Raw genomic sequence first — 16329 nt, forward strand, 5'->3', positions numbered from 1 at the left:
ACATATTGGTCGATTTAGCTGGCTTTGTAAGAGAATTGAAGCAGATTGATAACTCAACACCCGAGCATGAGTGGAAGTTAATTTGGCTTTTGAGAGAGATACAGAAGTTAGGATTTAAAGATATCCCTTATATGTAAAGTTTGTTTAATGTACAGAAACCTCTTTGTTCAATAAAAATTGTTTTACGATGGTCACTCTGGTATGACACTTTTTGCATACGTGCATTTGTATCACATTTTTTTAAGCATTTTACATGCACTAGTTGTTAAAACATGGAAATACTTTATGGAGGGTTATGTGAAAGTAATACCAAGATCATTCATTCATACCACTTCCTCATCATCATGAACAAACAAATAGAAACAATGGAGTAATCTCATAAGGAATCACAAGATCGGTTGCAATAGTAGTTGACTGGGTTATAACAAGATATGGAGAATCAAGCATCGAGTTCTCTATAAGATGTATCGACTCAAATGATCCGGGTGTTGGCAACCAAGGTTGTTGATAGAGAGAAAATAATTGATAAAGGATATTAGTGTCATCAGACTAATGCGTCGAGAATGACAACCTATCTTGGAACACCCCGTTCGTACCTAGAAAAGAATTGAGAGCCATGGATACGAAGCTTGGGGCATGCCACTAAGAATTGTGGGGTACCAAAGAGAAAAATATAAAATCTGATCGATTTTTGGTCATGGTCTTTTAATGAGTAAGTGGGCCATTAGATTGAAACAACCCTGAAGATCCGGTCGAGCACCCACATATCTAATGAGTAATGGGGCATCCTAATTAGGAAGAGATCATTTAATCCATCATGAAGTTTTTTGTTATTTTTTCACTTGCATTGTCTTGTTTGAGTGTGTTTTTGCTCTTTCTTTCTTTATTTACCTAAATATTCTATAAAAATGCATTTAATCCATCATGAAGTTCATGTTAAGAATACAAGATCAGAATTATTCATGGCGTTAGGGTAGAACTTGTAACACTCTCTTGTGACGTTTTCAGTAAACCGTTAAGAAGTAGATGATTGCCTTATTCGAAAGGGGCATATATCCCAACTCATAACAAAAATGCATGATATTTTGTTAGAAGAATTGATCACTTATTAAGTGTCTATGGAATCATGAAGAGAATCCCTCAAGATATTCAATAACATTGATGTTTAGTGACACCAGAATGAGATCATTCAAGATTATTATATATGGGCAAGAACAGAGCCACAAGTACCCACATTGGGGCATTACGAAAACCAGGACTCACGGGATTTATAAGATTCAAATCAAATAGACATTGAGAATGAGCCTTACAGCTTGGAATGTTAGGGTATTTTTGAAGGCCCATGTCATCTAGAAATGATAAATGTTGGGGCATTTTTTAAGGCTCATGTCATCCAGGAATACAAGATCATTGAATTGAGCAAGCATTTATTTCCAATGAGAAAGAAAGGTGTGAAGAATGAAAATGGTGAAACATGGACAATGGAGTTTACTATATATGATTTTGTGGTCTGTCAGTATAACATACAGTTGCATTATACTGGTGATTTCCCATGCAATAATGTTGGCAAAACAAAGTCTCTCACTTGTATTCCCACTGAGCTTTGTTCTTTGGTGTCATTGCAACGCTATACAAAAGCTCTGAACACCATGCAAAGAGCTTCCCTGGTTGAAAAATCTAGGCAGAAGCCACATGAAATGATGAATAAGTTGTCGATCGTTTTAAGAACTAGTAACTATGGCGTTGAACCAATGTTGCATTCATATGGTGTTTCCGTAAATTCTAATTTTACCAAGGTTGAAGATTGTCTTTTACAACCCTCGAGGTTAAAAGTGAGGAATGGTGAATATTTTTTTCCACAAAATGAGCGATGAAATTTTAACAGCAAGAAACTAGTGGAGACAACTAAGATTGAATGATGGGTTGTTGTTAAACCTCTCGGCACGATGTGATACATATGGCCTTGTTCGAGATCCGATTAGATATGGAGACATGAAAGGAATTAGGATAGACCCTCCATTTGATGTGTTTCAAGAGTCAAATCATAACAAACGCTACTCTGCTATTGATCTTTATGAATCTTGCTAAGTTTGGCATAGTCACATACATAGTCTCCAAAGCCTGAAATAGTAGATCCTCTTTTCAGAGATGAAAGCTCTATTGGATTTTTACACGAGTTCAGGCAGAGAAAGCCAATCTTATCAAGGGTAAAAATTTACTGGGGGTAAGAAGAAATTGACACAAGTCAAGAATTACAAGAGTACACGTTGGTACAAACAAAAAGTGAAGACAACTTAATTAGGAAGAGAATAAAGATCGCTCTTGTAACTATTCTACCATAGATCAAGAAAACATGCATTTATACATGATACATGAAATTGTGTCATTGCATCATACATCATTTCATACATACATAATAAATTTTGATCTCTCTCATAAGGATGTCTGTAAAATCTGTTTTAAGAAATATTTTATCTCTCTTAAGATGGTTTCTCTAGAAACTTCAATCGTGACCTTCTTAGAACATGTCTTCTAGAAAACTCAATATTGTCTCATTTTCCCTTGAAGCTTCAACTTGACTACATCGTGAAGAGGAGTCAGTCTTTCAATGTTATTCTTGACTTTCTCCTAAAGAGAAGTCAATCCTTCAATGTTATTCTTGACTTCTCGTGGAGAGAAGTTAATCTTTCAGTATGGTCATTCTTGACTTCCTCGTGAAGGGGATTCAATCTTTCAATGTTATTCTTAACTTCCTCGTGAAGAATAGTCAATCTTTCAATGATATTCTTCACTCCTTCGTGAAGAGAAGTCAATCTCTCAGTATGGTCATTCTCGACTTCCTCGTGAAGAGGAGTCAATCTTTCAATGTTATTCATCACTCCCTTATAAAAGAAGTCAATATTTCAATATGGTCATTCTTGTCTTCCTCGTGAAGAGGAATCAATATTTCAATGTTATTCATGACTTCCTCGTGAAGATGAGTCAATCTTTTAGTATTTTCACTTTTGACTTTCTCGTGAAGAGAAGTCAATGTTTCAATATTGTCATTCTTAACTTTCTCGTGAAGAGAAGCTCATCTTTCAGTATTGTTATTATTGACTTTCTCATGAAGAGAGGTCAATCTTTCAGTATTGTCACTTTTGACTTTCTCATAAAGAGAAGTAAATCTTTCAATATTGTCATTCTTGACTTTCTTGTGAAGAGAAGTCCATCTATCTGTAATGTTATTCTTAACTTTGGAAGAGAAGTCAATCTTTCAATATTGTCATTCTTGACTTTCTCGTGAAAAGAAGTCAACCTTTTAGTGATGTTATTCTTGATTTTCTCATGAAAAGAAGTCAACCTTTTAGTGGCGTCGTTCTTGACTTTCTCATGAAGAGACGTCAACCTTTAGTGATGTTATTCTTGACTTTCTCATAAAGAGAATTCAACCTTTTAGTGGTGTTATTTTTAACTTTCTCGTGAAGAGAAATCAACCTTTTAGTGTGGGTGTTCTTGACTTTCTCGTCAAGAGAATTCAACCTTTTTGTGATGCTATTCTTGATTTTCTCACGAAGAAGAATCAACCTTTTAGTGGTGTTTTTCTTACTTTCTTGTGAAGATAAGTCAACCTTTTAGTGATGTTATTCTTGAGTTTCTCATGAAGAGAAGTCAACATTTTAGTGGTGTTATTCTTGACTTTTTCATGAAGAGAATTCAATCTTTTAGTGTAGTTTTTCTTTTAGTGTGGTTTTTCTTAAATTTCTCGTGAATGAGTAACCTTTCAATAGTATCCTTCCTCAACTTGACTTTTTCGTATAGAGAAGTTAATCTGTCTGTAATGGTGTCTTCAATCCTGACTCTCTTAGGACTTGTGTCCTAGAAAGTTCAGTTTAGTCTTCCTAAAAATTATTCCCCAAAGAACTTTCTCCTTGAGGTTTTTAGGCTCGATTCTTTAAAAACCCCACTTTAGTCTTTCTTGAGATCGTTTCCCTAAAAATCTTAACCTTGTCTTCCATAAGACTCTAGAAATTAACTTTGTCTATTTTGGGTTGTTTCTGTGAAAGTTCCAATTTTGACTTTCTTGAAGACCTTTTTACTTTCTCAAAAGATTAATGATAAATGAATTACATCATTGTATTCATTATTCAAATACGTTGCTCTTTCAAGATGAATATTTTATAGGTTTTTCAAGAAAACTAAAGATTTATGACAAGAAGAAGTCATCAACCAATTCGAAGTCCTAAGAAGGAAGAGGTTCAAATGGCACTCGAGTCAAGGTAGATTCCCATATCTAATGGATGCAAGACAAGTTTCCACAAGAGAAAATGATTTTCAAAGATTCTCCAAATTCTAAACCTTTGGGTATTATGTTTTCAAATTATCAAACATATATTGATGATTGGTAATGTTTGATTTTTAGGTTCGATCTTCGTAAATACAAGAAAAACAAATCGATCCCGGTTCAGTTCCTCCCAAAGAGTGGTGGAGTGAATCAAATTCCTTTAAAAAATTTGGTTTTCCCTAAAGAATAGTGGAGCATATTCTTCTTCTTTCAAGTTTGATCTTCCTGAAGAGCAGTGAAGCAAATTTGAAGCAAATCAACTTCGATTCAACCTTTCCTGAAGAGCAGCAAAGTGAATCAAATCTTTCAAATATGATTACCCAGAAAATGTACCAGATCAATTTCGACCTACCTTGAAGTTGCAGTGGAGCAGATAATCTTTCAATTTCCTCATAACCGAAAAAATATGACCATCTTTTGATCTTTGCTCTATTCTCATCGCACGACAATGAGCAAAGAGGGGCAACTGTAGATGTTTGTTTTGTCCGAGGGTTTCATTCGAATTTTCGCTTGTGTTTATATATATTATTAATTATCTTATATATTAGGTTAATTATTTAAATAGTAATATATATTATTATTATACAAATATATATATATATATATATATATATATATATAAGTTGAAATTTAAATTTAATATTTTGAAGGCCCAGATTATAAAATAGTTACAGCCGACCCGAGATAAAACCCAAAATAACTAGGGTTTTGTAGTAATCTCCTAGCTGACTGGTCTCTTATCCATTGGATCAGATGGCATCCAATGGTCCAAATCAAAGGATCATTAGGGTTTCATAACCCTTCAGTGTCGCCTCTCGTGGGAATCGTCAGATCTGGACCATTTAACAGTCCAAATCTAGAATAATGTTTAGGGTGCTCAAACCCTAGTCACCGCTGTCGCTTGTAGATATCGATCGTTAGATCTGTACCCTTTCCAACAGTCCAGATCAAGGTATCACTTAAGTGTCGCCCATGAACCACCAGTTCCATGGATCTGTCGCATCCGCTAGACTTTACGTAGGTCATCGAAAGAAAATAAAAGAACTTCAGGGTGACTTTTTTACCCCCTGTGTAACCCACATCATCACTTTCTAGGACAAGGCTTTGTCCTCGTTGAACCACTATCCTCGATCAGCACCCCTAGCACAAAAATAGCTAAACAACAAAGGGTCAAACCCTTACCAGAAGCATGCAACCCAAATAACATAAAAGAATAGGAGAGTAATCAACATGAGAGTATGGATTTTCAGAGAGAGAGAGAGAGAGAGAGAGAGAGAGAGAAAAGAGGAAAAACTCAGAATGTATTTTGAAAAAAAGGAGAAAAATAAAGAGAGAAAGGAGGAGAAGCTTACCTCGCCGTCACCAGAGTCTTCAAGCGTCATCGGAGAGCTGTGTCCTTCGAAGGTAAACTCTTAGATATAGGGAGTTTCATGGGTTTTTGGGCTTAAATAGTTTCGAAAATGGGTTTAGGAGATAGGGGTTGTTTTGGGGTAAGTTACTCGAACTCTGGCCGCTGTGGGTTGCAGCGGAGTGCTCCAGCAAGCGATAGCCCGAGGCTGTTAGCTTCCCCGGCGAGGAGTAGAAATGAGAGAGTGCAGAGAAACTCTATCTTTCCCATTTTGAAGAGAGAAAATGAGTTTGAAGAAATGAGAAAGTTTTGCCATTTTTGGTCATAGGTCAGGTTTATATACCCGATCCTAAATGATGTCGTTCTGGGAAAGGGGGTTGTGCGTTTTGGGCACATGGGAGAATTATTCCCGCATCCCTCGTATCTTGTAATATTATACTTTAGTCACTGTAATGAATTTTTACTTGTTTTAGATTGTATCGCAAGTTTCACTCCGTTTCTATTTTAGTCACTGACTACATTTATACATGTTTTAGGTAAACGTTTGATTCAATCCTTAAATTTTAATGATTTCTATTTTAGTCCTGAATGTTGATGACGGTTTTACTATGATTCTAGTGCCTAGTTTGTGTGATATTTTTGTTTATGGCTATGATCTTTGTTTGTTTTACTGTTTAATCCTTAAAGTTACTATCTTTTCACTCCGATTATTCATTCACACATTTTATTAATTTCCTATTAATTGCATTTAAGTTTCTTGTATTTATGGTATTTTGTTTAAGCCCTCGTTGGTTTCCCTTTATTGTAAATGCATATTGTATTGGGATAATATGTTGTACAAGGAATTTATGGAAGTGTACCTTAACTAACAATGAGTTCGTTTTCAAGAATTGTTCGTAAAAAAATATTTTTTTTACATCTCAATGATTTTTTAATATATTTATTCAATGTTTGTAATTCATTAAAAATTAGAGCAATATTATCGTGTATGGAGAATCTATGGAAATGCCCCTTAACTGACAAGAAATGTATTTTCGAGAATTATTCTTACAAGATAATACCCCTTTTAATTTATATAAAAAAAAGATCATTTTTAAATGTATATTCAAATTTTCCAATTTCAATATTCATATAATGTATAATCACTTAGGTACCGATTTTAGGCGTTGTGGGATGCTAATCCTTCCCCACGTGTAATCGACTCCTGAACCCTTTTCAAAACGAATTTATGGTTAAACGCATATCACTTTTTATCTTTTATAACCATTTTCCTTAAAATTATTTTAAAATATATTTTTTAGGTATTCGACCTACTAACTCAAAGGTCGATGACTATTCCAAAATTTATTTATTTATGTTTAAAACCCAATCGTTTCCAAAATTAAGTTAGATCGCAGCGCACAAAAAGCTTAAATACGGTTTCAACAGAATCTTTTTACTAAATTGGTGTTTAGCCACCGACCTGTCTTTTCTATTTGTCTTCTACAAAGAGTTCTGTTATACAAAAAGTTCTGTTTTATGTGTATTTACAGCCTTCAGTCTTTGTGTTGCAGTATGTATAAGATTATCGAATAGATCTTTTTTCCCGTTATTGGATTTTGATCGATTATTAAACTAGTTATGTTGTTTGGAAGAGTACTACAATTAAGAAACGCTTTTAAGTGCGGTAGTCATTGGCATCCATCAGTGATATCATATGATATTGACTGCTGTGCAGGTGCCCTGGCATTTGATACCGAGTATGCACGGTGGCTAGAGGAACACAATAGGCACATAAGTGAGCTGAGGGCTGCTGTCAATTCGCACGCTGGTGACACTGAACTTAGCACTATTGTCGACAGCGTCACAGCGCACTTTGAAGATATTTTCCGTTTGAAAGGCATCGCTGCAAAAGCTGATGTTTTCATATCTTATCGGATTTCTCGAACTCCTTCTGGCATCCCCATTCGCTTCACTCCTGAACGAACTTATAGGAACCGCTGGAATGGTGCCATTGACCCCATAAGGCATCAGAGTTTGCACGTTGTGAGTGTCCGGGTAACTGGCATACGGATAGAATGGCGCAAAACCAGACTGGAAAGGACCACCGGGAGGCGAGCACATAAAAGGCGGGGCAGCTTGGGGATGCGGAAACGAAGGGAAACTCGGCGCCGGAGGGAATATGGGAGCCAAACATCGTAGTGGCTTAACATTCAAAATCCTAGATTTATCTATATATTCTTCCCCACCGCCGTCTTCCATTTCATATAAATAGAATTGCAAAAGACTGTTTCTCTACGATTTGAAGAACTGTTAAGCTAATTAAGCAACCCGAATCTAAACAAAGGAAAGCCCAGCAGATAAAAAAAACAGAGAAATCACATCCAATTCAAAGCAAAACCCTAGAATTTTTCTACCCCACCACCACCTCCCAATTTCATACAAGCGATTTGGAGCAATTTCAAACTGATTAACTGATTAAGCTACTCTAAATAGAATAAAGGCAACGCTAATATATTAAAAATGAGAACTTTCCCTCCAATTCGAAGCAAGAGGCATTGATCAGTGGCGAGTTCCAATTAGGAATCTAAACCAAAGATTTAAGTGAAACCCATTACATAAAAAACACCAACGATCAGCTTTGACTGATTAGATTTAAAGACTGTTTCAGAAATTTGCAGAAAAATCCCTGAAGATATGAACAAACAAAGTGCGAACAAAAGCAAAGCACTCATCTTTCTCTGTTTTGGTAATTAAAAAAAAAATTCTCTTAATGCGTTTCATAATTTAAAGGATAAATTATGCCTTTAGTACCTAAGATATCAGTTTTGATCCATTTTAGTATATAAACTTTTCATTTTTTTTCAAAATCATACATAAAGTTTAGTTTTTTTTTCATTTTAGCACTCCACGTTAAAAATTTTAATTTTGTTTCATTTTAGTACCCGTTCAAAATTCAACATTAAGTTTTGAAAGAATTGAAAGTCTGTGTACTAAAATATATCAAAATTGATAGTTTAAGTACTAATTGTGTTAAGTTTTTAACGACAGGTACTGAAATGAAATGAAAATTAAACGTTAGATATGGTTTTGGTTTTAAAAAATTAAAAATTTAGATACTAAAACAGATCAAAAGTTAAAATTTATGTACTAAATGTGTAGTTTATCCAATTAAAAATTGGGTAAACTAAGCTATATCACTGAACTTTATGTGGTGTATCGTTTATATTACTAAACTTTATATTGTTTAAATTATAACACTAAACTTTGATTTTAACTTTAATTTTGATTTTAAGTATATCACGGGGTTAAATTTTAACGGTACGATGATGTAGACATATCCTTTCGTCATTGTGATGATGTGGAAAAAATGATATCGTTTTAATGTGGTTATTGATACCTAAAACGACGTAATTTTAAGCACCAATCTTTAAGGATGTATCTATTTCACATGCAAACTTTAAAAAAAATCTAGTTTTAGACACTGAACTTTCTCATTTGTCACGAACAACTAATCATCTCTTGTCATTGATCGTCATTCGTGACAATATTGATATCAAAATATTCATTGAAACCCTCCATCCTTCCCATGAACCTCCTTTGATTTCCATTAATCCATTTAACGGTATTTATTGGTGCGACGGTTGCCGCGGCTCGTACGATGTTTCGTACGCTTATTTCGATTATAGAACGTTCTTCCATAAAAAATTTCTTGAACTACCCTCTACAACCGATCACCCTTGCCACCATATGCACCAGCTTTCGATTGTTTTCGATGATTCCGATGAAGAGTTACCTGAATGCAACCTGTGCCGATGTATTATTCGATTTGGATTTTATTATCGTTGTGTCCGTTGCAAGTTTTTTATGCACCTCAGATGTGCTCGGCCACCACCCACAAGTTTTTTATGCACCTCAGATGTGCTCGGCCACCACCCATTATTGAGGATAAAGCTCATCACGATCACCCTTTCACTTTGTCGTTAAGACCAAACAATCCCTTCTTTTGTGATGCATGTGGCAACAGGGGAGATAATGTTTCCTAAACTTTAATTAATTAATTAATTAAACTAAAAATATTACCTAATCCGTCCAAATATATAATACACAACATTGACATATAATTATAGACACTTGAAACCAATCTGAATAATTAAATCTAAAATCTGACTGTCAAGTAAATACTTGAATTAAATACGATACAATCAAACCAAATCAAATTAACACAACATACAACTCCGACATAGGATAACGATCACTTAAAACCAATCCTTTTCAAGCACTTTAAGTGTATATGTGGCGGTGAGAAGTATAATGTGGCCTAGAATTCCTTCATAACCACGTGAGCCGCCTTATCCGGCAACAATCATGAAGACAGAGCAAAAGTAAAGTTGATATTAAAACAATATTCAAGATAATAATAATAGCAACAACGATGTCCGTGATTGAAAAAACAAAAAACAAGAGGAGCTCATAACATACCTACAATCGACGTGAACGATATAATCACATTTGGTACACTTGACAACTTCATCTTGGCAAGGTTTACCACATATCGAGCAATAAGAATAGCCGTCAACAACCTTGCCTATATAATTGACATGGAAATGACCCTGGCCGTGAAACTTTGAAAAAATGGTACCATCTTTGAGAAACGGATATCCTCCGAGAGCACATCTGGAATGAACAGAATTATCGCAAGTTGAACAAGAATAATACAAACGGTATGCATCTCTCTTCTTTTCACAAACATCACAACGAAACTGTTCTGGATCATCTTCCCCATCTTCATAACTCAATTTCAGTATGTGGCGATCACATTTGTGTCTAACTTCAAGCGGTAATGTGATGCATGCGAAGTCTAAACTAAAACTGCACTCCTTATATCTGAATGCTCCAAAATTCTTATGATTGTGACCACAACCGTTGCATTTCCCTTCGCATTTTCGATCAAGAAAGAGCACGTGTTGGTGCCCTTCATTCTTGATGGTATAAGGAACTGCGGCACACCTTAGGCAAAACTTATTGCTTCCAACACCAAAATAAAACAAACCACTGCACAAGCGATCACACAAGCTACGCAGTCTCCAATTACGGGCTTCAAGGGTGATGGCGGGTAGTTGAAACCAGTGATGTTTGATTTTGGGTAGCTCAGCACAGGTTTTGTGAAGGAAGAAATTGCACCTCGAACAATAATAAAACGGGATCGAGATAGGCAACATGCACCCGTCGCAAGCTCTATCATCGTCCCCTTTGATCTTGTCTCCTAAAACCAAATCGTGCTCATGGTCGAAATGATGTACCTTCATAGCTTCGCCAAGCTCATTCACCTTGATAACACGGATGCTGGAAGAAGAATCCGAAGCATCATCCCTATCTCCATTTTCTTGATCAATTATGGTGTACAAGGAATCATACTCCAACACACATTTCACGTGAACCACAAATTGCAACCTTCCTTCGAACAACCGAAACATCCATACTCCATTTTCACGCGCTCGAAACAAATTTGGCAATCGCCAGATTCTCCTTTTTCAAGGAAATACTAGTGGAGAAGAACATCATCATGTCGAGCATCTTTGATCTTCCGCCGCAACGAAGTGCAACTTTTATGGACTTGAAGGTGGCATGTAAGACATACATAGGAAACAAACTTAGCAACGAAGCCACATGCATCACAAACGAAGGAATCATTTCTAGAAAGCAAGGTTAATTGGTGTTCATGATTCCTGTTAGCTTCAATAATAGGTCTGGGTCGAATGCATTCAAGGTGAATATCAAACTTGCAAGCCAAACAACGATACAAAAGATTATCACTATCATTCTTTTGGCAGACTTCACAAAAGAAATTGTTTTCCCTAAAGTGAAGAAAGAGAGTGTGCAAACGGTGGCCAGGGTGAGCAGTTTCTGTGGGTAAGTTATGAAAACATTTTGGATGAAGTTTAATCTTACAACCAACAGAAACATAAATGGGACCCATTAAGGATTCTAGACACCATGAGCAACAGGCTGTTTTGAGTTCGTCTTTATGGTTTTGGAGGAAGAAGGGAAGCTGGTGGCCATCATCTTTGAACTCATACTTTGACTTGTTTTCTCTTTCAATCAAATTACAAGAAGGCACAGCACATTTGGTGCAGAGACAAAACTCATCACCATAATCGATACAAGAATAAAAACGAAACTTGCATGTTTCCTTGCACATCGCACAAGCTTTCCCTCCATTCGGCAGCTCTGGTGGTGGTTTAAGCCAAAGATAAGAGTGTTGGGGATGCAAAGGGTGTTGGATAATCAAACTGGATATTTGGGCACATTCCGGATGGAGGTGAAAGTTGCAGCATACACAACTAAAGGTTGAGGCTGATATGATCACTTCCCCGCACACCGAGCAAAGAGCTTTCTCATTCTCATTGCCTTCAACCAACACCAAGGGATGATCATGAAAATCGTGACGTTCAATCTGCTCTCCCTTGTCCATTGACGTTTTCGAGAAGTGAATGTGATTTAGACGATGAATGAATCAGGGAACAAAAGAAAGCACGAAAGAAATAAAGAGTTCTGGTTTTGTTGATGAATTGAATCTTCATCATCGTTGCCAAATATAAAGACTCGTTTATGCTTTCCTTTTCCTGCTTATGCACTTCATTCTTTTCCCGATTAAATCAGTCAAGTATAACCTTGGAATAAATGCTTTAGAATTTAAATTTTTGGAATACAAGCAAAGAATTTTACTTTAATGGCCATCCTTTTTCTTTTGTCTAAAGCACTTGGGCCGTGAAATCATTAAATACAAATTTAATATATATATATATATATATTGTAAATACGACAATTCTTACGATAATTTACTTGTATTTCTCCATTAGTGTGACATAATACTATACGTTATCAAATAATTTAAATTAAAAAAAATATTATTATAAAAGAGTGTAAGGTGATGTAAATTGACATGTGATTAAAAATAATCAAACAACAATAAATACATATGCATTGATTAATAGGCTATCACATCCATTTTGTGAAAACAAATTATTAATTTATTTAATATTTACGTTAGATGTACATCAATTTAACAAAAAGAAGAATAAATATTTACTTTGAGGGTTAAATTTAGGGTAAATTACATAAACATATACTAAAATATTAGTATTTTTTAAGGTACTAAAGTTCAAAAAATAATAAACGATCACTAATGTTATTATTTTGTAACAAAGTCGATCACTCCACTACTAATAACTGTTATTCTAACAATAAAAAGTTAATATAACATATTAGACTTATACTGATTACTTAATCTTTGACTCGTTTAATGATAAAAAGAATTATAGAGAACAAATGAAAGGTATCACGGAATATGAGTTGTTTCCTGAATTCAAAAGGAAGTTGTTTGCTTGTCGAGGAAATTGAATTGAATAAACACTTACTTGTACATTTCTTTTTCTGCTATGCACTTCATTCTTTTACCGAGTAATTAGGCAAAGTATAACCATAGATGCTTTAGAATGTAAATTCTTTGGAAAGAATTTTTACGTTAATGGTCTTTCTTTTTCTTTTCTCTAAAGCATTTAGACCGTTAAATCATTAAATCTAAACTTAAGTTTTGATTTTCTTTTGTAAATATGACAACTCGTTGACAATTTAAATGTATTTTTCCTACCAATAGGATTGGTTTAAGTGGTAAGCAGTTTGATATCGCTTAAGTAATGTCTTAAATTCGAGTCTTTGTGTATGGAGAAAATCTCGGCTAGGAGACTCACCCACGAAAATAAGGTGTGTGACCCGGATCGATCCAAATCAATTAAGGTGAAGCCTTGAAAATGTGAAGGGCAACAAAAAAAAAAGTATTTTTCCATTAGTGTGACATAATACTATACGTCATCAAATAATTTAAACTATAAAAATATATTATTATAAAATAGTATAAGGTGATGTAAACTCACACTCCTAAAAAGGGTAAATTACACCATCCATTATTTAAATTTACTTTCTCTCATATTTCAATCATTGTACTTTCAATTTTTTTAATTTACACACTAAACTTTCGAATTGCTTATGTTTTGGTCACTACAAATTATCTTTTTTATTATTATTCAATGACTTTGCATATTAAATATAAAAATAATTTAAAATAAATAATATTTTCTTATTATTATTAAATTTAAAATGATTAAAATAATCATTATTCCTTCTCGTTACAGTCGATCACCATTTAGGTTTAATTTTGTATTTAATTTATTTTTATGTAAAATAATAATAATAATAATAAATGTCATGTATCTAGATAATAATAAAATAATTCAGAGTGACCAAAATAGGAACAATTCGAAGTTCATTGAGTAAATTGAAAAAATTAAAAATGTAATAAATAAAATAGGAGAGATAATAAAGTTCATTGATGAATGATGTAGTTTATCCTAATAAAAATAATCAAACAACAACGAAGTACATATGCATTGATTTGTAGGCTATCACACCAATATTTATTGAATATTTACGTGAGGTGTATATCAATGTAACAAAAAGAAGAAGAAAGGTTTACTTTCTTTAAGGGTTAATAATTATTATACCAATAAAGAAAGGTTGATATTATTATTTAACAAAAAGTAGCAAAATGATTATTAATATTATTATTTCATAATAAATCAATCATCGACCGTTAATAACTATTATACAAATAAAAAAGGATTGATATGACACATTAGAAAAAATATCATAAAAAATGAGTAGGTTTGTAAACGAACTGAATGTTCAGTGAACTATTCGACGGGAAATTCGTTTATTTATTAAACGAACGAACATGAATAAGATTTTATGTTCGTTTAATTAAATGAACGAATATGAACATATGTCTCATTCATTCATTCATTTATGTTGAACGTTTGATAATATGTTCATTTATTTTTGTTCATATATGTTCGTTCGTTTATATGCGTTCATTTATGTTTAGTCCAATCTCTCTAAACCCATTTAAAATATTAAAACCAATAAATTTTAATCTGATACCTATAAATATAAAAATAATTTAAAATAAATAATATATTATTATTATTTATTAAATTTAAAATGATTTAAAATAATCATCGTCCCTTCTCGTTATTGTCAATCACCATTTAGGTTTAGTTTTATATTTAAATTATTTTTATATTAAATAATAATAATAATAATAATAATAATAATAATAATAATAATAATAATAAATTTCATGTATCAAGATAATAATAAAATAATTCAGAGTGGCCAAAATATGAATAATTCGAAGTTTATTGAGTAAATTAAAAAAATTGAAAGTGTAATGAATAAAATAAGAGAAATAATAAAGTTCAGTTATTAATGATGTAGTTTATCCTAATAAAAACAATCAAACAACAACGAAGTACATATGCATTGATTTGTAGTCATGGACCGTTAATAACTTTTTACTCATTTACTAGAAAAAGTATCATAAATAATGAGTAGGCATGTAAACGAATCAAACTTTTAGCGAATTGTTCAGTTGGAAGTTCGTTTATTTATTAAATGAACGAATATGAATAAGATTTTGTGTTCATTTAATTAAATAAAAGACCATGACTCTTTCGTTCATTTACGTTTGTGAACGTTCAGTAATATGTTCGTTTATGTTCATTTATGTGCGTTCATTTATGTTTAACCCAATCTCTCTAGACTCATTTAAAATATTAAAACCCAATAAATTTTAATCTGATACCTATAAATTTTTAAAAATTCAATTAATTTTAAATACAAGTAAAAAAAGCTCAAAACAATTAAATAAAATATAATCTTAAAATTTTTAGGAAAGAAAAAAAATTATTTTCATTTATGTTCGTATATGTTCATTTATTGTGTTCGTTTATGTCCGTTCGTTTGTGTTCGTTCACGTTCGTGTACATCCGTCCGTTTATGTTCGTTTATTTGTGTTCATTTATCATTTAAATGAACGAGCATGAACGAATACGAACAAGCTACATTCTTTAACGAACGAACATGGACAAGAAATTTTTTGTTCGTGTTCGTTCATTTGTTCGGTTAAAGTTAAACGAACGAACATAAACATACTCTCGTTCGTATTCATTCGGTTCGTTTACATGTCTAAAAATGAGAGAGATCACATAATATGTTGCTTCCTGAATCTAAGGAAGTTGTTTACCTGTCGAGAAAGTTTGTTTTAGGGGTAAATTTAAGAAAGTTACAACAAACGGGAATGATGTTTTTATTCAAGAAACTCAAAATGAGTTCCTTCCTAAATCATGCAAGGTTTAAAGGCAATACCTCTCTCCAATAAAAGATACAAAATGATCACTTGATTATTCATTATGTTACAAACTCATCATTTTCTGTTAAAAATTTGACGACAATCTGAATTGTATGTTAATCTACTGTTACTATAGAAAATTGAGATTCTAAGATCAGATTTTATCATATCTCAGACAACAAATTAACACCAATCTTAGATTATCGTCAATTTTTTTAACGAAAAATGATAAATTTGGAATATAATGAATAATCGAGTGACTATTTTATAACTTTTAACAGTCGGATAACTCAATAGAATACCATCCTATAGTCGTAGGATCATTTTATAACTTTTGATAATCAATGGAGTTAACAAAACTACATCCTATAGTTGAGGGATCATTTATGTATTTTACCCTCAAAATTAAAAGTGATCAAATTAGAAAAT

At 33.2% G+C, this 16329-nt stretch overlaps 2 protein-coding genes across 2 annotated transcripts; both read right to left on the reverse strand.

Annotated features, from left to right (window-relative positions):
- Nucleotides 1–8318: 8318 nt before the first annotated feature.
- LOC120133698 lies at nucleotides 8319–11128 on the reverse strand. The gene is made up of 2 exons (XM_039150227.1): nucleotides 10134–11128; nucleotides 8319–8340 (listed from the first exon to the last, which is right to left on the reverse strand). The coding sequence occupies exons 1-2, from the start codon at nucleotides 11126–11128 to the stop codon at nucleotides 8319–8321; spliced, it is 1017 nt and encodes a 338-aa protein (XP_039006158.1).
- Nucleotides 11129–11196: 68 nt separating this feature from the next.
- Nucleotides 11197–12126, reverse strand: LOC120133699. The gene has a single exon (XM_039150228.1). The coding sequence runs from the start codon at nucleotides 12124–12126 to the stop codon at nucleotides 11197–11199; it is 930 nt and encodes a 309-aa protein (XP_039006159.1).
- Between the last annotated feature and the right edge of the window lie 4203 nt (nucleotides 12127–16329).

Source organism: Hibiscus syriacus, unplaced genomic scaffold (genome assembly GCF_006381635.1).
Source record: "Hibiscus syriacus cultivar Baekdansim isolate YM2019G1 unplaced genomic scaffold, ASM638163v2 tig00110584_pilon, whole genome shotgun sequence".
Taxonomy (NCBI): Eukaryota; Viridiplantae; Streptophyta; class Magnoliopsida; order Malvales; family Malvaceae; genus Hibiscus; species Hibiscus syriacus.

What these genes read in the sequence shown, in the direction of transcription:
- LOC120133698 (XM_039150227.1), bottom strand. Translation starts at nt 11,128, where the DNA reads ATGTTTCGGTTGTTCGAAGGAAGGTTGCAATTTGTGGTTCACGTGAAA. An exon ending in ATCGTTCACGTCGATTGTAG is followed by an intron (nt 8,341 to 10,133) that starts GTATGTTATGAG and finishes TCATATCTTCAG; the next exon opens with GGATTTTTCTGCAAATTTCT.
- LOC120133699 (XM_039150228.1), bottom strand. Translation starts at nt 12,126, where the DNA reads ATGGACAAGGGAGAGCAGATTGAACGTCACGATTTTCATGATCATCCC.